The sequence below is a fragment of the Rhinoderma darwinii genome, chromosome 1 (genome assembly GCF_050947455.1).
Source record: "Rhinoderma darwinii isolate aRhiDar2 chromosome 1, aRhiDar2.hap1, whole genome shotgun sequence".
NCBI classification, from domain to species: Eukaryota; Metazoa; Chordata; class Amphibia; order Anura; family Rhinodermatidae; genus Rhinoderma; species Rhinoderma darwinii.
Genome location: NC_134687.1, coordinates 155,707,549 through 155,731,143, shown reverse-complemented (window position 1 = coordinate 155,731,143; position 23,595 = coordinate 155,707,549). Strand labels below are relative to the sequence as shown.

Below are 23,595 nucleotides of genomic sequence, written 5' to 3'. Positions count from 1 at the left end.
TGGCTACATAAACGTTTATAAAAAGATATAAATATGGTAAAGGAAATTTACGACTGTGTTTTCAGATCATGGTAGAATGATTTGTTTATTAAAACATAATCAAATGGTGTGACAGATAATGTAGTTAGTCTAATGAAGTTTCTGTAATGTTATTGAGACCCTATGGCTGTAAACATGATAGCTTGTAAATCCAGAAATTTTCTCTCTGTTTAAGTCTGGTAAATCTGTTTGCGTTATTAGACGAGATCTGCTCAATAGGAGTTACTGACACATTTTTTAAATCGCATTTATGTACTGTAGTACAATGTCTGGAGACGCTATGTTTAAGGAAGCCAATGCTAGCATTTGATCGATGTTTGTTTATTCTGCATCGTAATTGCTGTGTAGTTCTCCCCACGTATTGTATCTTACAAGAGCATTTTAAAAGATATATGACATACTCGCAGCTGCAGTTCATCATAGTTTTAATAGGAAAAGTCTCACCTGTCACAGATGATTTAAAGGTGTTGCACTGATGGAAAATGTTAGTGCAGCACAAACATCTTTGATGACCACACCGAAAAGTACCTCAAAATATGAATAAAGTTGTACATTGTCTTTTTATCCTAAGTCTACTTGGTGCTATGATGTTACGGAGTGTTTGTGACCCCCTGTATGTGATTTGCAGTCTGTCTGGGAGAATTCCTTTGAGATATGGGTCACTCTTAAGGATATGCCAATGTTTGTTAATGATATTCATACAGGCTTTGCTACCAGAATTAAAGGTCGTAATGAAATTGTAACCATAACTGCTTGGTTCATCTTTCTTAATAGTGGGTAGAATACATGAAGCTTGTGTAAGTTGTGATGTTTTCGACATGGCTCCTTTGATTATACTATGAGGGAAATGCTTCTCTTGGAAATGTTTTTCAGAACTCTACACTGAGACTGAAATTGTTTATTGCTAGTTTTTTTGATCCGCCTAAACTGGCCAAAAGGTATGTTGCGGAGGCATGAAGGATAGTGTGCACTTTTAAAGCCTAAATAACTATTTACATCCACACTTTTGAAATGTGTGATCGTATTAAAAACACCTTTATTATCTTTACTAATAATGAGGTTTAAAAACTCTATAGAGTTGGTCGAGTAATTGTGGGTAAAAGAAATTTCGAAATCGTGGTTATTTAAAAACGTAATAAAAGCTGCAGCCTCAAGTTCATTTCCTTTCCATATAAAAAACAAGTTGTCTATATAACAACGATAGAATAAAATGTTGTCTTTAAACTCCTGTTTCCCAAAAATAAAACATTCCTCAAATATGCTCATATATAAATTTGCATAGGATCGGGCAGATCGAGAGCCCATGGCACAACCTCTTATTTGTTTATAAAAATTTGAGTTAAAAGTCAATATATTGTGTTTCAAGATAAAATCAATGCAATCCAAGAGGAAATAGGATTGAGCAAGGGGTATATGTGGGTTCAAGGTTAGAAATTTTTCAATAGATTGGAGACCTTTCTCGTGAGGAATATTGGTATATAAGGCGGACACATCAGCTGTTAAAAAACGGAGGGGAAATGAGTTATGACTTTTATTCAGATCCTTAAGATCTCTGATTAATTGCGTTGAGTCTTTGAGCTATGAGGGTAATTGTAGAACAAAGGGCTGGAGATGTAAGTCTATGAAGTGGGAGAGGTTGCTGTTGAGGTAACCTATGCCTGATATGATGGGGCGACCACGGGGATTAGTTATTGATTTATGTATTTTGGGGATATTATATAAAAATGGCATGCTAGGGTGGGGTACATTTAAAAAGTTCAATTCTTTTTTGGTTACGAGCCCCTTACTGGAACCTTATTCAATAAGTTGTTTATATTCCAGTGCCTAGGAGAAGAGAGAATTAACCTCCAGTTTTTCATAAAACATACTGTCAGATAAGAGTCTGAGGGCCTCTTAGTGTAGTTGGTTCTGTTTTGAACCACTAGACCCACCCCCCTTGTCAGCAGATCGTATTACAATGGACTCATTAGTAGAGAGGGATTTTAATGCTTTTTTCTGAAAATGTAAGATTATCCCTATAATTGGTAGGGCGGTCAAGAGTACGAAAATCTTTATTTACCAATGGGGAGAAAGTCTCTAACGCAAACCCAAGGTGCCAACTCAGGGTGAATGCTATTATGGTTTGGAGCCGGGAGAGCCGGTGTTATCGCAAAGTGTCTTAGCAATGTCAATTTCCTAATGTACCTATGGAGGTTCATAAATAATTAAAAAACTTTAGGTGGGGTTCAAGGGCAAAAGGAAAGACCCATGGATAATAACTTAATTTCACTTTCATTTAATACATAATCAGATAAGTTGAAGATTTTATTTGTGCCAGTTTGATCTGGTATGTTTCCAAATATTTCAGTTGTGTTTTTTTGGATTTTCTCTGGGGGTTCTATGTTTTCTCTTAATGCCTCTCCTGCACCCTCTGTATCGCTGCCCATTTTTATTTTTGTTGAGATTCTTTGTATTTTGGGAAAAAAAATCATAATGGTATGCGCTTTGGGGCTCTATATTAGAGGTAGTAGGACCGTCGTGGACTGGGAGATTGGAGTAATGGGTGGCATGGTCAGTTGGGAGGGGAGAACTAAAAAAGAAAAACATGAGTAAGTGTTATTTATAGTACTAAATTGTCCTTCAACGGAAGTGGTGTTGACTAATTCGATATGTTCGGTAAAGTGGGGAGAAGAGTCTATTAAATGGCTAAGGTCAGTAGGGGTAGTATGAGGAACAGGAAATTGTAGAGTGTCATGGGTGGATAAGTTAGTCTGTTCAACGATTCCATTAAAATGATTGGAGAAGAACACCAATCATTTTAATGGAATCGTTGAACAGAGGTGATGGTACAAGTTGGGACAATGGAGTGTGTGATGAGACGTTGAGAATTCTGAGGCGTGCCTCAAGTTTGGAAGGTTGTAAGGCGTGCATGGGTATTGAGCCCATATTGGTCACATATTTGTTGGTTTTATTTAAGCTAGATTCTGCAGTCTGTAAGGGAGGAGGGCCTTTGGCTGGATTAGATGGGGGTTGGTTTCTAAACTCATATCTGGATGCAAATTTATTTTTGTTGTTGCTGTATGTACTAATGTGTGATGTCAATTTATTGAAGTGCCTGCTTTATTGAATTTGCTTTATATCCAAATATTTTTTTCTTCTTACGTCTTGTATATTTATTACGGTACCATCTACAAGTTACCTGTGTTTTGGATTGAGAGCTGCAGCTGTATGATACATCCTATCTGCCTACATCAGTGTTGTGCCTGAATTGCACAACTACTTAAGGTGAGAATAACTGCTTCTCCTCGCATTTTATTCCTTTACCTACCCGGATGATCTTTCACTATCTGGCGCTGTGCAATCCTTTTCTCTCCTTAGGTGCTTGTAGTTAAGGCATGGATCAAAGGTGTAATGTGAAGTTCATGAACACTGTAACAAGGCCCAATTTGAACACTGTAACAAGGCCCATATCTAACATGTCCTATTTTGAAAACTGGTGTCTTCTTATGAGGCCTGGGTGTGACTTTTACCTTTACACCCACTACAGCTATGCCCCTGGCATGCATGTTCTTTATTTTCAGTTGTCTTTATACATCTTATAAAACCTTTCTTAGAGTGAATTAGGACAGATAAGGATGACGTGAGTGTTATTTGAGATTTAGTAGGTGCAATAAAAATAGCTAAATCGGCTGTGACATTGTTTTGTGAAGTGTCTGCTTTTAAGGTAAAATGGGAGAAACGTGAATGCAAGATTTTTGGTAAATCTTTAATGAGTCAGAACTCAGTAGTAAAATGTGTAGAGGATTCTATAAAGAGTTTTCTTGAATTTGATGAGAAATTGGATTGATGTGCGAGTTGGAAGAATGTAGGATGTAGAAGAGAAAGTACCCTAAGATTATTTTTTAAAGACTTGTCTAAATCAGTTTTCCTTTGTTGATAAAATGATCGTGATCAAGAGTGTTTGGGTACGTTCAGATTAGGCAGAAAGTTTCCGCCATTTATTTTGCTGCAAATCTGCATCTGTTACATGCAGATTTTACTGTAAATTTGCTGCAATGTGTGAAATCCAAAATTTGACAGCAAATCCCGCAACATAAAAATCTGCATGTTTTTTTTCCACCAAATATGAATAGGGTTAGGTAAAACTTCTTTTACTACTATTCTACTGTACTTTGTTGCACATTTTCCCAAAATGGTATGCATTGAGTGAGAAGATTATGAAAAATTTGGTTTATTGGAGATGGGAAGGAATGTTGTAAAATATTAGAAAAATGTAATTAAAGATGTGATAAAAAGACTCAATGCAATAGACAGTAGATATGGTGCCTGGGAAAGATGTGAGCAAGACTTGGAAATGGCCCATAGTATAACAAATTAAAAAAAAGAACACTATACTAGAAGAGAAAAGTAACTGGCATGTCATCTACAAGATTATCATAAAGTTTCTTGCAGTCCATAGTGACTCGATCCAGTGGCGGGTGTAAAATCATGACTGGGTTAAAATAAATATTTAGAACAATAAGGTATCAATAAAGTTTGTTTAATAAGTGCATAAAAAAAAAGCCACAAAACAATAAAACAATTATTGCAAAATTCTCACATCAACACATTCCCATATAATTTTCTCAGTTGGCTATTCTCAGATTCAATTTTTCATAGACACAGTTACAGTTTCTGCAATTGTAATTTATAAATAATTATATATTTGCACTCCAAATTGTTAACCTCCATAGGAGGAAAAGATAACTGCATTAAATAACATTTAGTCTGTCTTTTTTTAAATTGAAAGCAAATTTCTGGAAATGTTTTTTAAATTATCCAAAGTTTTCATCAGTCACCTGCAAACTAATCATTGTATATTTTCAGAACATACAGTTGGTCTATAGGTAATACCCCAACAGCAAGCACATTTCAATAACAAAAAGATATAAAAGAATGTCAAAATGATAGCACAGCTTTAACAAGGCTGTAATATTTAACCAAAATACACTTCATTAAATAAATTAGATTAAATAATTTAAATAGTTTAATAAAATATAAATATGTTGTGTTTTTCCTACAAAATTGGAAAGAAACTGTTACCAGATACTGGAAAATGAAAAAAAAAGTTTTCAGAAACTAAGTACTGTTGACTTTTTTTTAAGATATTGTTTAATAGAATAAAGTGCTTGTCACTCTTCGGACAATCCCTTCTCAAATTTATTTTTGGAGCTGGTTAACTAATAGTAGTATTTTACCTTGCAACTTCCACTTTAAGTAAACCTAAGAAATGTTTTGAGACTGAATTCAAAAAGTGCAATAGGGCATTAGGGGGTGGAAGGCTAGTCCAATAAACATACACAACTCCAGAGCAGTTTTAAGGGTCAGTGCATGACCCATGGATTCTCTCTGTGCAGTTGTTGGAATCCTTCTGTCATGCACGAACAGTATACAATTCATCTGGAGCATTCCTTTGAGAGAAAATTAAAGGTTCTGTTATATGGGCTATGATTATCCGGTCACCACAGGAGATTATTTTATTTGACAAGTAGTTGAATGGCTCATTTTTGAAAGGCTAAGGTACATGACATATATGTTAAACACAGCCCTCTAAATGAAGCACATAATCAGAATTGTTTTTGATAGTAATGGATACACATAGTTGCCACAATAAAGATTAAGGTAAAAGAGTGAGTAATCACTATTAATTTACATGGACTCTAGACATGCATAATTTATCAATTCAGAACAAAAGAACAAATAATGCTTCCCATTATTTCAGATTGTAAAAAAATCACTCAGCTCTAATCCAAAAAATAGTTATTATTTTTGTTTAATTCTTTTCAAAATATGTATGGTTCCCTACATAGGTTTAGTATAGTATAGTGTTATGGGATGATTGAATTGGGCTCTAATATGTATACAAATATGAAAGATATGCAGCCTACCACATCTGACTGCGTCCATACCTGCCAGCTACTAATGCCCCATTGTTTTAATTATGAATTTTCTTACTATTTACTGCAAATTTTACATGGGATAAAAGCTAAGTAATAAGTTAGTATTACTTATAAATACATATTTGGGAGTCCCAGTTAATTACACAGCTAAAAAAACTGCTCTAGGGTTGTAGTCTATAGACAAAAATACAGACCTGAACACCTTGTATAGGATTTATATACCTGACAGGAGTTACTGTTTTCCATCTGAAGTTCAAAGGTTCTAAGATATATTGTATGCTAGAAAATAAACACTGGTGTACTAGCCTAGTGACCCGATTTGGACAGTTAGATGTAAATAAATGGGGAATGTTATCTATAGGATCCACAAGAACTCGTATGACAGATCCTTTTCATTTTTTGTAGGCTGATGGTTGAACGATTGATGTTGCAGTTATCCAAGTGAGGTAAGAGCTCTTCTGTCAATTTGCAGGTTTATGACTTATTAACAATCTGTCAATAAAAGAATACAAACATATGTTAATGGTTGGTAGCATGAATATTATACATTACGTAACACAAAATGGATATGGACATTTATTTAGCTATAGCATTCTTTTATGATTACCTGCTGTAACAGTTGCTCCATTTTACTTAGAAATTCATGTGGACTCTGGTTGGCATACTGGGAACATGGAGTGCACTCCTGGAAGGAATAAAAAATAACTATTTATCATGATGGAATAGCAACGGGTAAAAAAAAACCTGGATATAAATGGTTAATAGTGAATGAGACTACTCTAGCAATGAGTAACTCTTTGTGATTACTTGCCAATATACCATGTAGGCTGGGAATATGTTAGGGATACAGTCTACTCTTCAATCTATAGGAATGTACTCAGAGGTATTGAATAAATGATGGCATTGCTATCTTAATTGATATGAAGCCAAGTTACTGAAGCTGTAGGCATCATACACATGGCAAAGCAGTGTGCATGGAGCATGTATGGCGGTACATGGGGTCCCCGTGGCACCATATCAAAGACGTATGCCATAATACATCTGATAAGACATGCTATGATCTTTATCTCACAGATTCTTCTGAGATTATAATTTGGTATGTTTAGTATAATGTATCTTGGTTCAGTATATGACAGTTATTAGGGCAGAAGAAATGCTAGCACATCTCGTATCTTAAAAGATAAAAGTCTAAGGGGGTCAGATCGGGAGGCATTTTTTCTGCGGTGTTGCTATCAGTGTGTGAAGAGTGGGAGAAGAGGGTTGCATTGACAATCCAACACAATGGGCAGCACTTTGAACACATTTTATAAGTGCTCAGAAACTAATAAATAACTCATGAAAGAATAAAGTAACGTTAAAACCAAGCACGCCATTGTTTTTCTTGTGAAATTCTCGATAAGTTTGATGTGTCACATGACCCTCTTCCCATTGAAAAAACTAAAGTTGGATACAAAATGGCCGACTTCAAAATGGCCGCCATGGTCAAGACCCAGCTTGAAAAGTTTCCCCCCTCCCATATACTAATGTGCCACAAACAGGAAGTTAATATCACCAACCATTCCCATTTTATTTAGGTGTATCCATATAAATGACCCACCCTGTACATTATATTATCATATTGAAATGTATAATCAATTGCACTGTCTATAAATTATAAGCAACTAAAGACATCTATACTCCACAGAGCCTTTATGCGGTGAGAAAAAATAATATTAGAATCCATAAAAAACATCATGAATGGTCAACAACTGGAGCAGTACACCCGTATTTCTCCCCTATGGAGCGTGCGCGAGATTCATCCATCAGGACACAAAAGTGTGCATAAATGAGTAGTGGACGGCGCAATACTGATTTTCTAAATACTATCCTAAATACATTGCTAAATCTCCCTCACTTGTTATAGTTCAGAATAATTTAAATACATATGTATTTTGTTTGAAAAAACTTACCTCACGGTCATGTGGTTTGCTGAGCTTTACTTTTCTTATACAACTATCAAACGCTGCTTTGCTTTTCCCTGCTGCTATATGTAACTTGGGAGTCTGTGATCTAAAGCACATTAACGCCGTGTCTAGGCACTCTTCCTAAAAGTCAGAAAAAACAGAAGCAATTGAGTAATGATGTATGACAAGTGTTATAATGTACATAGTAAAGGTACAACTGCAAAACACAGCATCCATGATCTCAACAGGAGGTATTTACAAAGCTCCCTTCCATCATACCGTATATCCAATAAACTGAGACAGTAAGAATAAATCTTAGAACAATAGAGCCCTTTTTCTGACTTGTTAGCCGTCTTCATGGAAATATTGGCTACTGTGATATAAATCTTGGTTAACACCATCATAGTGTAATCTGTACATTTCGGGTGAGTAGGAATTAAATGAGCCAATGAGATTCCAGCAAGCCACGCGTAATCTCGCGAGATTACGAGGTAAATGAGATTTCGTTTCCCTTGCTGGAAAACTCACAGAAAAGATTCAGAAGTGTCAGGATTGTGAATACACATGACGTCCAGGCTGGAGGTCATGTTTATTCATTATCAGAACACTTGTGTATGTGGCTGCACGTTGTTCTAGTAAGAACACTATGTGCTGTGTAAATGAATGGAGAGGAGTGCATGATGCTGACTGGTCACTGATTCGTCAGCATCATACACTTCTATTCACAACGCCCAGTTAGTGAAACAAGTAAACACGCCCAGTTAAAAACACAATACACGCCCAGTTGGACATACGAAAAAAAACACGCCCAGTTGTCCATTTCAAAGCTCGTTTGCATATATATAAAATAGCTCATAACTTGGCCAAAAATGAACGATTTAAAAAAAAACAAAAAACGTTACTGTTCTCTACATTGCAGCGCCGATCACATGCAATAGGAGATAGGGATTTGAGAATCTGGTGACAGTCTCTTTAAGTATACCCTTATTCAATTTACAATTTTGTTGTCCTTCCATAAATTGTAACGGTGATGATTTCAAAATAGAAATGTATATTTTCTTTTTAGAGGGTTCGAAGTAATTTTTGCAGTGCACTGTGAGTTCTAGATCTTATTACATTGCTTATTTTCACCTTTCCATTACTTTATCTTTAGCAGATTCAGCCATATTATCATACTTTCTGTTTCAGGTTTCTACAGCAGGTGGAACTATTGAAATTTTAACCAAGCAAACTAGTAGAAGCAGACTCATTTACTGCATATGATGTAATGGCTATGAGTTTCTTTGGCCGTTTAAGTCACACCATGTGGAAAATGCTATGAAACGAAATGAAACAGAGAATAAAAATTCCTATTCTAAATGTTTAGTTTGAAGTATAATTTACTAACCACAATAATTGCTCAGCTATCATAATAGGGGCATTGAAAGGGGGGTACTATGTATCTATATATAGTGAACATGGACATCACATATACGGCCATGTAAATTAGTAATTACTGGGATTACAATATTCAAAATGGAAATGCAGTTGTGGTATTAAATCTTCTTCGATGTTCGCTGCTTGGCTGCTTATTAGTTATGCTCTAAGGGGTTTATTCACACGGTGTGGTAATATTGCGTTTCGTGCCGTGATTTTAAGAGAATTTTAGCAAAACCGCAGCAGTTTACTGTGATTTTGCAAAAATCTTGATATGACTGCACTCTGTAAAAACACCCTAAGGCCAGGATCGCAGTTTTTGGCTCAGTTTTTTTTTTTTAGCCAAATCCAGAGGTGGATCCAAAAGGAAGGAAAGTTATAAAGAAAAGACTGATGCTTCATTTCTTTTGAGTCCAAAAATAGTCACAAGAACTAAATCAAAACTGTGTGTGTGATCCTGTCCTTAGGGTTCAGCTATGATCAGTGACTGCAGCTTAGCTGCACTGTCTAACTTAACTGGTTGCCGACACAGGACGAGTATGCTCGTCCTGAGCGGCGAGCACTTCGCGCATTAGGACGAGCATACTCGTCCTGTGTGACTGCCGTCCCTGCCGTCTCTGTGTGTGCGATCGAGAGCGGGGCAACGGCTGTAATACACAGCCACGGCCCCGCTCTGAAGCGGAGAGAAGAGAAACATCTTCTCTCCGCTGTTAACCCTTTGAACGCCGCGAAGACAGCTGATCGCGGCGTTCAAAGAGAGGGGTCTGCACATTGATCGCGTCACAGAAAATAACTGTGACGCGATCAAAGCCCACAACTCGTATGGCCAGACAGCCCAGGGTCCAGTGAAGGACGCCAGGGCTGTCTGAACATATTTCCTGTTAGGGCATACTGAGGTATGCCCTAACAACTGCCTGTGTACAATCAGTAACAGGCTAATGTACTGGCATATAGATCTATGCCAGTACATTGCAGTTACAAAATCAAAATGATAAATCCCTGTATGGGATTAAAAAAAAAAGTTAAATGAATGTAAAAAAAAAATAATGGTAAATAAATAAATAAAAAGTAAATAAAATACACAGAAACACACATTTTTTATAATAAATAAACTTTTTAAAATATAAGTCCCAAAACATGAAATAATATAGACATATTTGGTATCGCCACGACCGTAACAACCTGTACAACAAATGTATAACATTATTTATGATGATCGGTGTATGGTGTAAAAAAAAAATATTAAAACTGCTGCGCAACTGCTTTTTTTCTGCATTTTAATCTAATTAAAAATGTATAGAAATTAAATGATAATGTATTTGTACCAAAAAATGGTACCGACATAAAGTACAACTCGTCCCGCAAAAAACAAAGTCTCATACAACTACGTCTTACAAAAAATAAAAGCGTTATGAGCGTCGGGATGCAAAGAGGGAAATGTAAAAAAAATTGCTCTGTCCTCAAGGCCAAAATTGGCCGTGTCCTTAAGGGGTTAAAGAAGATTTGTCACTAGTTTAGTAGTGCCCAATCCCTTAACTAATCTAATAGGCGCTGTCACACTGATAATTTCAGTGAAAATTGTGTCCAAAAACGCTTATTATTTTAAAAGTTATGAGTTTTTTTCTGAATATGCAAATTAGGCTACAGAGGCCAAAGGAGCGGTAATGCTGCTCTTTACTGTCGGGGATGTTATTTTTTGTCTGAATGGCGCTGTCCAATCACCGTCATACAGCTTCTCTACTTCCCTGCACACCATGATCTCAGCTTCAATCGCGAGATCACTCTGTGTTTACACTTCCGGCTGAAGGTCCTTCAACACATCACCTCAGCGCTCATCCAGGAAGACAGTCCCTGCATCGAACGTCTCATCCAGGGACCATCAGTGGTGTGACTTATACAAATCATATTGACTTTTCCACACATATTTTCTAAAGTTTACAAAAAGACTTTGCCTTTTAGGAAAAAATATTTTTAGAAAAAAAATAACATGTACCCATTTTTGGATAAAAAAAAAACACGGTGTTAGATCGCCCTTGTGGTTTTCCTCTTTGAAATATACAAAATTATGAGGCTAAGTAACTTGCCTGCCATCAGTTAACTAAAACGCTGGGGCATTAATAGTTTTGCTTATAAAGCTTAATCTCAATTGATATTGTCAGACGTTGACAGGTGAGCTTTGTTAGCAATTTCATTTGCATTCTCTGGGGAACATTGACGCTAAGAAAGTTGTAAAGTCCTTGAAAACCACAAGTTCTCTTTTATGAGATTATTTTACAGTAACTGAGGTGGAAATATGTGCATCATGGCATATATTTCCACTTGAACCAGCATCTGCTTGATTCACAGTACACCAAACTCGCAAAAAATAGCTGATGGAGCCATACGAAAGTACAATGCTGTATGGGAATATTGCAAGAGAGTCAAAAGCAAAGCACAAAGTACCTCCTGTGGACCAACTGATCATGGGCAGAGAAAGCATCAAGGAAATCAAAAGTGAACCGTATAAACCACCAAACATGTGAGTCATTCATATATCTGTGTTAGTTCTTTGCAGAGAATCTCCACAAATTTTAATACATAAATGTGGCCATTCAAGTAAAATGTAATGCCACAAAGGACTCGATCAGGAACTTCTATTTTGTGTGTAAAATCAAACCTAGATAGATAGAAATAGGCTAGTAACAGGAAGGCCCCATTTATTGCCATATGGGAAAAGACCACCTTGTCTTAACATTTTAAAACCCTCAAAACTCTTGCCATTTTTGTCATCCTATCTGCAGTCCTGCCTGCTGGATGACTTTTCAAGATGATGTCAGGAAATTTGAATTGTGTAAGGCTATATTCACATGACAGTGAAAAAAAATTTCATCTAGTTCCAGTCCGTCTGTCCGTTTTTCATGGCCGTTTGACATCCGTTTTGCACCCGTTTTTCATGGCCGATGAAATTCATTTGTCAGGCTTTTTTTGTCCCAACCCCCTGAAAACACCCAAAGGAAGGTCATTGTTATGATTGTTTCACAGCACCCCTGTAGATGATGGCACACAGACACCCTGTATATGATTCCACACAGACCCCCTGTATATGTTGCCACACAGACCCCCTGATGATGGCACACAGACCCCCTGTAGATGATGGCACACAGCCCCCCTGAAGATGATGTCAGACAGACCCCCTGTAGATAATGGCACACAGACCCCCCGTAGATGATGGCACACAGACCCCCTGTAGATGATGGCACACACACCTCTCTGGAGAAATAGGACATGGCCGTGTGAATACACCCATAGAACATCTTTATTCTGAAAACGGCCGTCACATGGTCGTTTTTCACTGTCGTGTGAATAAGGCCTAACCGTGCTTGTAAAGGGTGTGATTCTAAAATAGCAAAATGCTACAGTATCAAAGGAGTTACCCACCATTAGAAGTATTGGCATATCTCTAGGATATGTCATCACTTTCTAATCGCTGGTAGTCTGACTGCTGAAACCCAATTATCATTCGAATTAAGGAACTCTAATGGCAAACGCTGCGACTCCTTTACAGTTTTTCCTCACACACAAGAATTCCTGTGCACCAGGGAACTGCAACACAGTTTCATTTGAGGTCTTGCAAAAGTCAACAGATTAAAAGGATTGCCGCTGTACCTTGGTCAGTATGTTCTAGGGATATGCCCCATTGATCATAATTCTATGGCATATCCTAGCAATATGCCAGAATGTTATAAAATCGGAAAATACCCTATAATTTACTTCTTTAGATTAAAGGCCATTTTTGCAGCCATTTATTTATTGCTCCATCTAACCAGAGACACAGGTATGCACAGGAGCTGTATACACTAAACAGTAGAATATTTTTAGCCTACTCTATTTATAAAATTCCTTCACTTTTTAATTTAGATGCATTTGAGCAATAAAAATTATGTTTGCAAAATGCATATAGCCTTTTAATATATTATCACAAATCAGCTCATTTAATACGTTTTGATAAAGTATGCAAATAATGATGTATTCATATCATAGTCATAGTAAATACTGTATGCATCTAAAATCAATGTACAGATAAAGAATTATCTAAAGAGCCATGAATTTGACTTGCATATAATGGCTAGGGGTTTAATATCGACTTGTACATGTGCAGTTTAATAAGTTAAATTAGTTATGGAATTATTAGTAGAGGTTCATTCAGTGCCTGCCACCGGCTGTACTGGTGAGTGGGGCCTCCCATAGTAATCATCCCCTTGGTCCCTATCAGGCATATACATCCAACGGAACCCTGTAACGTATTCCACAGTATAGGCATACAGTGGGATATGTCTCCCATAGGGTCCCATTGCCAAAAAACATATATTATGCAGTAAACATTTTCTATTGGGCCAATATACTGTGGGGAGACACTATGGGAGCATGATACTGTGTGCCCTGAACTGGGTGTGTATGGGTGGGGTTAGAGGTATGGCTTAACTGTGAAAAGATTTTCTGTAGAGCGCTACACGCAGTTGCCCTTCTTTGAAACACTTGAAAGTTGGGAGGTATGCAAATATCCATACAGCCATGAGCCAGGATCTAAACTTTGTTGTTGCATTGAGACATACTGTAATGACAGGGATAGGGAAACAGACAAGTGAGACCTAATCTACCAGCCACTCAGTCCCTGCCTACTTGCAACGACCCGCCCTAGGCGACGGGGTACAACTGGGCGACGGTCCCTACACTCAGTAAGTGCACGACAGACAACCAGACAAGGAAACACAGAACAAGGGGAAACGGGGCAGTTGCCCACGGCAACACCGTGAGCAACAAGAGTAGTAAACGAGCCGAGTCAAACCAGGAGAGTACGAGGTGCCAAACGCAGAGCAGGAGTGTAGTGAACAAGCCGAGTCAAACCAGGAGTGTACGAGGTACCAAACGCAGAGCAGAAGAGTAGTCAGTAAGCCAGGGTCAATACGAAGCAGGGACAAGTAGTTCAAGAAGCTGCAGCAGGGCCAGGAAACCAACAGAGAAGAATCACAAGCAAGGAGGAACAGGAAAGGCAGGTATAAATAGACAGAGGGTGGGAGCTAGCTCCGTCTGGCCAGGCTGTGATAGGCTCTCCCACTCCTAAGCCTGCCATCCTGAGTAATGGAAGATGGAGTCAGTCTCACAGACATAGAAGCAGGTGCAGACTGATTACCTATGGGCGTGGATACAGAAGCTGTGCCTGGCAGATCCTTAACAGTACCCCCCCCTTTTATGAGGGGCCACCGGACCCTTTCTAGATGGACCTGGTTTATTGGGGAAACGAAGGTGGAACCTCCTGACCAATACCCCAGCGTGAACATCCCGGGCGGGTACCCAAGTCCTCTCCTCAGGCCCGTATCCTCTCCAATGGACCAGGTACTGGAGGGAGCCTTGGACCATCTTGCTGTCCACAATCTTGGCCACCTCGAATTCTACCCCCTCAGGGGTGAGAACGGGGACAGGAGGTTTCCTCGAGGGAGCCAAGGACGGGGAGCAGCGTTTAAGGAGGGAGGCATGAAACACGTCGTGTACTCGAAAAGATGGGGGCAACTCCAGTCGGAAGGAGACAGGATTGAGGACTTCAATGACCTTGTACGGCCCTATAAACCGGGGAGCAAACTTCTTGGACGGGACTTTAAGGCGCAAATTCTTTGACGATAGCCACACCAGATCCCCGACCATAAACAAGGGGTTAGCAGAACGTCTTCTATCTGCCTGAGTTTTTTGTATGCTCTGGGACGCCTCTAGGTTCTTCTGAACCTGGGCCCAGACTGTGCACAGTTCCCGATGAACGACCTCTACCTCGGGATTGTTGGAACTACCAGGTGAAACGGAGGAGAACCGTGGATTAAACCCAAAATTACAGAAAAAGGGGGAGACCCCTGACGAGTTACTGATCCGGTTATTAAGGGAAAATTCGGCGAGGGGAATGAATGAGACCCAATCATATTGACAGTCAGAGATAAAACACCTTAAATATTGTTCTAGAGACTGATTAGTCCTCTCGGTTTGGCCATTAGTTTCAGGATGGAAGGCAGAGGAGAAGGACAGATCAATCTCCAACTTTTTACAGAAGGCTCTCCAAAACAAAGAAACAAATTGTACCCCTCTGTCAGAAACAATATTGACAGGGACCCCATGGAGACGCAGGATGTGTTTGACAAACAAGGTAGCTAACATCTTAGCACTGGGTAGTTTTTTGAGGGGCACAAAGTGGCACATCTTACTGAAGCGGTCTACTACAACCCACACCACCGACTTGCCTTGAGATGGAGGCAAATCGGTGATAAAATCCATGGAGATATGGGTCCAAGGTCTCTGGGGAATGGGCAAAGAACGTAGTAAGCCCGCTGGTCGGGACCTGGAAGTCTTGGACCTAGCACAAACCTCACAAGCGGCGACGTAGGCCTTAACGTCTCTAGGCAACCCAGGCCACCAATAGTTTCTGGCAATGAGGTGCTTGGTACCAAGGATGCCTGGATGACCAGATAGTGCGGAGTCATGATTTTCCCTAAGTACCCTTAGCCGGAATTGCAGGAGAACAAACAGCTTGTTCTCAGGAAGGTTCCCGGGAGCTGAACCTTGATCAGCAGCAATTTCAGAGACTAAATCAGAATCAATAGAGGAAATGATTATACCTGGAGGCAAAATACAAGCAGGATCTTCCTCCGAAGGAGGGCTGGCCATGAAGCTACGCGACAGTGCATCAGCCTTAATATTTTTAGACCCAGCCCTATAGGTAACCCAAAAATTTTATCTGGTAAAAAATAACGCCCATCGAGCTTGTCTCGGGTTAGCCTCCGGGCAGATTCTAGGAAATCCAGATTCTTGTGGTCGGTAAGGACCGTTACCTGGTGCCTAGCCCCCTCCAGGAAGTGGCGCCACTCTTCAAATGCCCATTTAATGGCTAAGAGGTTGCGGTTGCCAATATCAGAGTTACTCTCAGTGGGCGAAAACTTCCTGGAGAAGTAGGCACAGGGACGGAGATGGGTGAGGGACCTGGTACCCTGGGACAAGACAGCCCCCACTCCCACCTCGGACGCGTCAACCTCCACGATAAATGGCTCTATTTGGTTGGGCTGAACCAACACCGGGGCCGAGATAAAGCACTTCTTAAGGGCCTCAAAATCCTGGACAGCCTCAGGAGGCCAGTGGAGGAGATCAGCACCCTTGCGAGTGAGGTCTGTAAGAGGCTTAGTGATGACCGAGAAGTTAGCAATAAATCTCCTGTAATAATTAGCAAACCCCAAGAAGCACTGTAACGCCTTCAGGGAGGCAGGTTGGACCCATTCTGCCACAGCCTGGACCTTGGCGGGGTCCATGCGGAATTCATGAGAAGTGAGGATTTGACCCAAAAATGGTATCTCCTGCACCCCAAACACACATTTTTCGGTCTTCGCAAACAGTTTGTTTTCCCGAAGGACCTGGAGCACCTTCCTGACATGCTCAATGTGGGAGGACCAGTCCTTGGAAAACACAAGTATGTCATCAAGGTACACTACAAGAAATACCCCTAGGTAATCTCTTAAAATCTCATTTATGAAATTCTGGAAGACCGCGGGAGCATTACACAACCCAAAGGGCATGACGAGGTATTCGAAATGACCTTCGGGCGTGTTAAACGCAGTCTTCCACTCATCCCCCTCTTTGATGCGGATAAGGGTATACGCCACCCCGTAGATCAAACTTAGAGAACCATTGGGCCCCCTGAACCTGATTAAAGAGATCAGGAATCAAAGGAAGGGGATACTGGTTCCTTACAGTGACCTTATTCAAGTTACGGTAGTCAATGCATGGCCTAAGACCACCATCCTTCTTCCCTACGAAGAAGAAGCCAGCACCTACCGGAGAAGTAGAGGGGCGAATGTAACCCTTGGCCAGGCATTCCTGGATATACTCTCTCATGGCTTCACGTTCGGGACAAGAGAGATTAAATATCCTACCCTTAGGGAGCTTAGCTCCTGGTACCAAATCGATAGCGCAATCGTATTCTCTATGAGGAGGTAACACTTCGGAGGCCTCCTTAGAGAAAACATCAGCGAAGTCCTGAACAAACTCAGGTAGCGTGTTCACCTCCTCAGGGGGGAGAAATAGAATTAACAGAAAAACATGACGTCAAGCATTCATTACCCCATTTGGTAAAATCCCCAGTAATCCAGTCAAACGTGGGATTATGCAACTGCAACCAGGGAAGGCCTAAAACCAAATCGGACGATAATCCCTGCATCAACAGTACAGAGCACTGCTCCAAATGCATGGAGCCAACAAGGAGTTCAAAAACAGGGGTATGCTGTGTAAAATAACCATTAGCAAGAGGAGTGGAGTCGATACCCACTACCGGGACAGGTTTAGGCAAATCAATCAAAGGCAGAGCTAGAGACATAGCAAATTCCACAGACATGATATTAGCAAACGACCCTGAATCCACGAAGGCACTGCTGGTAGCAGACCTACCACCAAAAGAGACCTGAAAGGGAAGCAAGATCTTATTACGTTTCATATTTACGGGAAATACCTGTGCGCCCAAGTGACCTCACCGATGATCACTTAGGCGCGGAAGTTTTCCGGCTGCTTATTCTTACGCCTAGGACAGGTGTTCACTTGATGCTTGTCATCCCCACAATAGAAGCAGAGACCATTCTTCCTGCGGAACTCTCTATGTTGTTGGGGGGACACGGAGGCCCCGAGTTGCATAGGTACCTCCGAGTCTTCCGTGGAAGAACAAAGAAACGGAACCTCGGGAGGCATCATGGGGGAGTCAGAGGAGAAAACACATAAACGTTCACGTTGTCGTTCCCTGAGACGTCGGTCAAGTCGTACCGCTAAAGCCATAACCTGGTCTAGGGAGTCAGAAGAGGGATAGCTAACTAGCAGGTCTTTCAGGGCGTTCGACAGACCCAACCTAAACTGGCACCTTAAGGCAGGGTCATTCCACCAAGAAGCTACGCACCACTTCCTAAAGTCAGAGCAATACTCCTCAACAGGTCTCTTACCCTGACGTAAGGTCACCAGCTGACTCTCGGCAAAGGCAGTCCTGTCAGTCTCGTCATAAATGAGTAGTACGATTAAAAGTAAGGAAAAACGGGACCACCGGCGCTGCTTGGATAGAGATATTACACGACCATCTTGGTAGGTAAAGCTGAATAAAGGACTTTATTGTTAACAGGGCTACGCGTTTCGACACCGAACCGACGTCTTCTTCAGGCCAATCAAGACGTCGGTTCGGCGTCGAAACGCGTAGCCCTGTTAACAATAAAGTCCTTTATTCACCTTTACCTACCAAGATGGTCGTGTAATATCTCTATCCAAGCAGCGCCGGTGGTCCCGTTTTTCCTTACTTTTAATCGTACTACAAATCGACAGCAAACTTTGTTTGGCTGTGATGTTTACCTGGCTGCAGCTTTCCAAGCCTTTTTGACACCTATGGTGTCCACCACCCGAGGTGAGCGTAATTGTCGCATCCATCACTTTTTCGTTACCCTATCAGATCCTCATTTGTCCTTTGTGGCGCCGTGTCTCCTTTTTCTAATTTACTTCGTCATAAATGAGTCCGAGAGCAGAAAAGAAAAGATCAACGGAGGAAAGTTCAGGGGCGTCAGGGGCGCCATTCTTGGGGCCCTTCCTGGAGCCGGGACATAATTATACCCAATCACTGGCTCTCAGAACCTGAGGAGTGGGGCTTTAAACAAAAATAGAGCCTACAACTCTCCCGAAAGCAGAGAAAAGTCTTCCGGTCCCCTGAGAACCGGTCAGGCAACTTGAGGTGGGGTTCAAGAGGTGAGGTGAGGGGCACTACCATGGTAGCATCAGGCTGGTTGACCCTCTGAGCCAGGACCTGGACCTGTAGGGAGAGACCCTGCATTTGCTGAACCAGGGTCTCAAGGGGGTCCATAGTGGTGTGAGGGACCAGGGTAGAGTAGGTATATGGGCTTGTGATTATGTAGTGACAGGGATAGGGAAACAGACAAGTGAGCCCTAATCTACCCGCCACTCAGTCCCTGCCTACTTGCAACGACCCGCCCTAGGCGACGGGGTACAACTGGGCGACGGTCCTTACACTCAGTAAGTGCACGACAGACAACCAGACAAGTTAACACAGAACAAGGGGAAACGGGGCAGTTGCCCACGGCAACACTGTGAGCAATAAGAGTAGTAAACGAGCCGAGTCAAACCAGGAGAGTACGAGGTGCCAAACGCAGAGCAGGAGAGTAGTGAACAAGTCGAGTCAAACCAGGAGTGTACGAGGTACCAAACGCAGAGCAGAAGAGTAGTCAGTAAGCCAGGGTCAATACGAAGCAGGGACAAGTAGTTCAAGAAGCTGCAGCAGGGCCAGGAAACCAACAGAGAAGAATCACAAGCAAGGAGGAACAGGAAAGGCAGGTATAAATAGACAGAGGGTGGGAGCTAGCTCCGTCTGGCCAGGCTGTGATAGGCTCTCCCACTCCTAAGCCTGCCATCCTGAGTGGTGGAAGATGGAGTCAGTCTCACAGACATAGAAGCAGGTGCAGACTGATTACCTATGGGCGTGGATACAGAAGCTTTGCCTGGCAGATCCTTAACACATACACTACCGTTCAAAAGTTTAGGGTCACTTAGAAATTTCCTTATTTTTGAAAGAAAAGCACAGTTTTTTTCAATGAAGATAACATTAAATTAATCAGAAATACACTCTATACATTGTTAATGTGCTAAATGACTATTTTAGCTGCAAACGTCTGGTTTTTAATGCAATATCTGCATAGGTGTATAGAGGCCCATTTCCAGCAACCATCACTCCAGTGTTCTAATGGTACATTGTGTTTGCTAACTGTGTTAGAAGGCTAATGGATGATTAGAAAACACTTGAAAATCCTTGTGCATTTATTTTAGCACCGCTGTAAACAGTTTTGCTGTTTAGAGGAGCTATTTAAACTGACCTTCCTTTGAGCTAGTTGAGAATCTGGAGCATTACATTTGTGGGTGCGCTTAAACTCTCAAAATGGCTAGAAAAAGAGAGCTTTCATGTGAAACTCGACAGTCTATTCTTGTTCTTAGAAATGAAGGCTATTCCATGCGAGAAATTGCCAAGAAACTGAAGATTTCCTACAACGGTGTGTACTACTCCCTTCAGAGGACAGCACAAACAGGCTCTAACCAGAGTAGAAAGAGAAGTGGGAGGCCCCGCTGCACAACTGAGCAACAAGACAAGTACATTGGAGACTCTAGTTTGAGAAATAGACGCCTCACAGGTGCTCAACTGGCAGCATCATTAAATAGTACCCGCAAAACACCAGTGTCAACGTCTACAGTGAAGAGGCGACTCCGGGATGCTGGTCTTTAGGGCAAAGTGGTAAAGAAAAAGCCATATCTGAGACTGGCTAATAAAAGGAAAAGATTAATATGGGCAAAAGCACACAGACATTGGACCGAGGAAGATTGGAAAAAAGTGTTATGGACAGACGAATCGAAGTTTGAGGTGTTTGGATCACACAGAAGAACATTTGTGAGACGCAGAACAACTGAAAAGATGCTGGAAGAGTGCCTGAAGCCATCTGTCAAGCATGGTGGAGGTAATGTGATGGTCTGGGGTTGCTTTGGTGCTGGTAAAGTGGGAGATTTGTACAAGGTAAAATGGATTTTGAATAAGGAAGGCTATCACTCCATTTTGCAACACCATGCCATACCCTGTGGACAGCGCTTGATTGGAGCCAATTTCATCCTACAACAGGACAATGACCCAAAGCACACCTCCAAATTATGCAAGAACTATTTAGGGAAGAAGCAGGCAGCTGGTATTCTATCTGTAATGGAGTGGCCAGCGCAGTCACCAGATCTCAACCCCATAGAGCTGTTGTGGGAGCAGCTTGACCGTATGGTACGCAAGAAGTGCCCATCAAGTCAATCCAACTTGTGGGAGGGGCTTCTGGAAGCATGGGGTGAAATTTCTCCCGATTACCTCAGCAAATTAACAGCTAGAATGCCAAAGGTCTGCAATGCTGTAATTGCTGCAAAAGCAAAAGCAAAGTTTGAAGGAGAAAATTATTATTTAAAAAAAATAATAATTATTTCAAACCTTGTCAATGTCTTGACTATATTTTCTAGTCATTTTGCAACTCATTTAATATATATAAGTGTGAGTTTTCATGGAAAACACAAAATTGTGTGGGTGACACCCAACTTTTGAACGGTAGTGTATAGCAATAAATTAACATGCTCCCATCTGACACTCATTAACAAACTTATGTACATAGCAAGAATCTAACATTTCATAAACCCTTTTGATTAAAAGATACAAGGCCTCATATCTATCAACTAGTGTCAACAAAAAAAGGGTATAATTTTCTGTTAGTAAACCAATAACATAAAATAGAGCTGATATCTGAGCTCTATAGGAGCTTGCTCACTTTAGTCTGCACAGTTTTTTTTATATAAGTTCTATGTTTTAATCATGCAATTACAAATATTATGTGTAGGTTACCATAAATCATGAGTCGTAGACAAACGTTCACCCTGAGAAATCCCTCTGCACATATCAGCATGTAATATATCACTACAACAATGAGTTTCGTGCTTTGTGGTTAATGTAAGCATCTGACATCCTATTTGAATACCTTCTTTTTGTAAAAAATTAAAAAAAAACACAGCTTGTGCACATGGTTAGTTTTTGCGGTTGTGTTTATTGCATGTGTCTGCGAGAACACTGTATTTATTGCTCATAAGACAGTTCTATTTTGTTTTGTGTGTGTGTGATCACTTTAAGCAGTAACTAAACTACAATGTTCTCTATATGTTGCACATACCTCTTCTTTGGGCTAGGGCAAAGTCTGTAACTAAAGTGAAAAATGAATTTTCTCTGACAAGGTAAGTTATGGGGCCTGTTGTATTTATAATATTAATTTACTAAATAGTTACTCTAATAGACTTTCCAATTACCCTTATGGGAATTAAAGACGTTATTCTACATTTAATTACATACTTGGTTACTTTGATATTCAATAGCAATTTTCTTATATGGATTTTTTTTGTTTTAAATATGTACATTCTTTAAAATGGTTATTAAGAATAGGAAATGTTCTTCTATTTTTTCGGGACAACTATTCTTGAAAAGCATAACCTTCGGTCAGACAACTTTGACTTTAATCATCACACTTAACAACGTAGGTGGGTGAAGGCTTATAGTAATGACTCATAGTCCTGATAGGGTTTTTAAGAATTTTAAAAATTTACTAAAATGTTATTTTCATGAGAAGCACAATAGAGTTGTATAAAGGATTACAATTAAATATATGGCCACTCTAGGTACTCAACGCATTGAACATAGGTGTAAATGTATCTTTCTTTTAGGATATTGAGATTTAAGCTTGTCATTTTTTGGGGAACCCAACATTGGTTGCTCTTAATAAAGTATATAGAATTTTTAAATTTTAGGGAGATCCTAAACCCTATAAGTATTGATACATTTTCTAACAAGACAATATAATTTGTGAAAAGTATAAATTCAGGTAAAATTAGATGAAAACTATTATTATGATGAAAGTTATAACGTTATTGCTATCATCACCAACAGTACAGATATTTCTATTAGAACTAGTTATGATATCAGCAAAAAAAAAAAAAAAGCAATAATAACTACAACTTATAATTAGTAAGCATATCTTACCTTCACATCAATTGGTACATGGAAAGAAAGTGGGTGCTGGAGACACAGAAATGTAATTCGGCATTAGTTTTGCACAATTATGAGACGTAGCAGTGCATTCAATCATTTAACGTTTATACTTACAGTTTTATTGGCATTTTGACTGATCTTTTTGGCCACTTTTTGTATTTCTCGACATCTATTGATGCTTGGTAAAGCTGCATGTATGAAAGCAGTTAAAGCCAGAAACAACAAGCAGTATAATAACACTTTCCCCATGTCTCTGAAAACTCTTCTAGTGTTCACTCAAATCTGAACTTAGAATGATGACATATTGACAACATACCAATTTATTTGCTATTGACAGAATTGTATGTCACACCCATTTCTTGTGGAAAGCTTTGCAGAATGGATGAATGAGTAATCTTTTTTTCTTTTCCACTGGCTATGTGTACGTCTTTTCATATATGGGGGTGGTGGGAGGGGACAAAAGTCAATGAATGGGCAGGGAAAAAGAACATCAAATGTAAATTCCAGCATAAAATACAGAAAGAGAAATTCACCTGCCTCAGGTGTGCGTAAAACATATAAATCTTAATGTACTTGTCTGAGATTTTACATAATTAATCCTGGTTAATCTAATTGTTTAATACTATGTGCTATG

General features: G+C 40.0%; 1 protein-coding gene across 1 annotated transcript; it reads right to left on the bottom strand.

Moving 5' to 3' along the window:
* Positions 1-6,431: 6,431 nt before the first annotated feature.
* On the bottom strand, positions 6,432-23,210 carry IL21 (interleukin 21). The gene is made up of 5 exons (XM_075848973.1): positions 23,076-23,210; positions 22,953-22,988; positions 7,907-8,041; positions 6,565-6,642; positions 6,432-6,449 (listed from the first exon to the last, which is right to left on the bottom strand). The coding sequence occupies exons 1-5, from the start codon at positions 23,208-23,210 to the stop codon at positions 6,432-6,434; spliced, it is 402 nt and encodes a 133-aa protein (XP_075705088.1).
* Between the last annotated feature and the right edge of the window lie 385 nt (positions 23,211-23,595).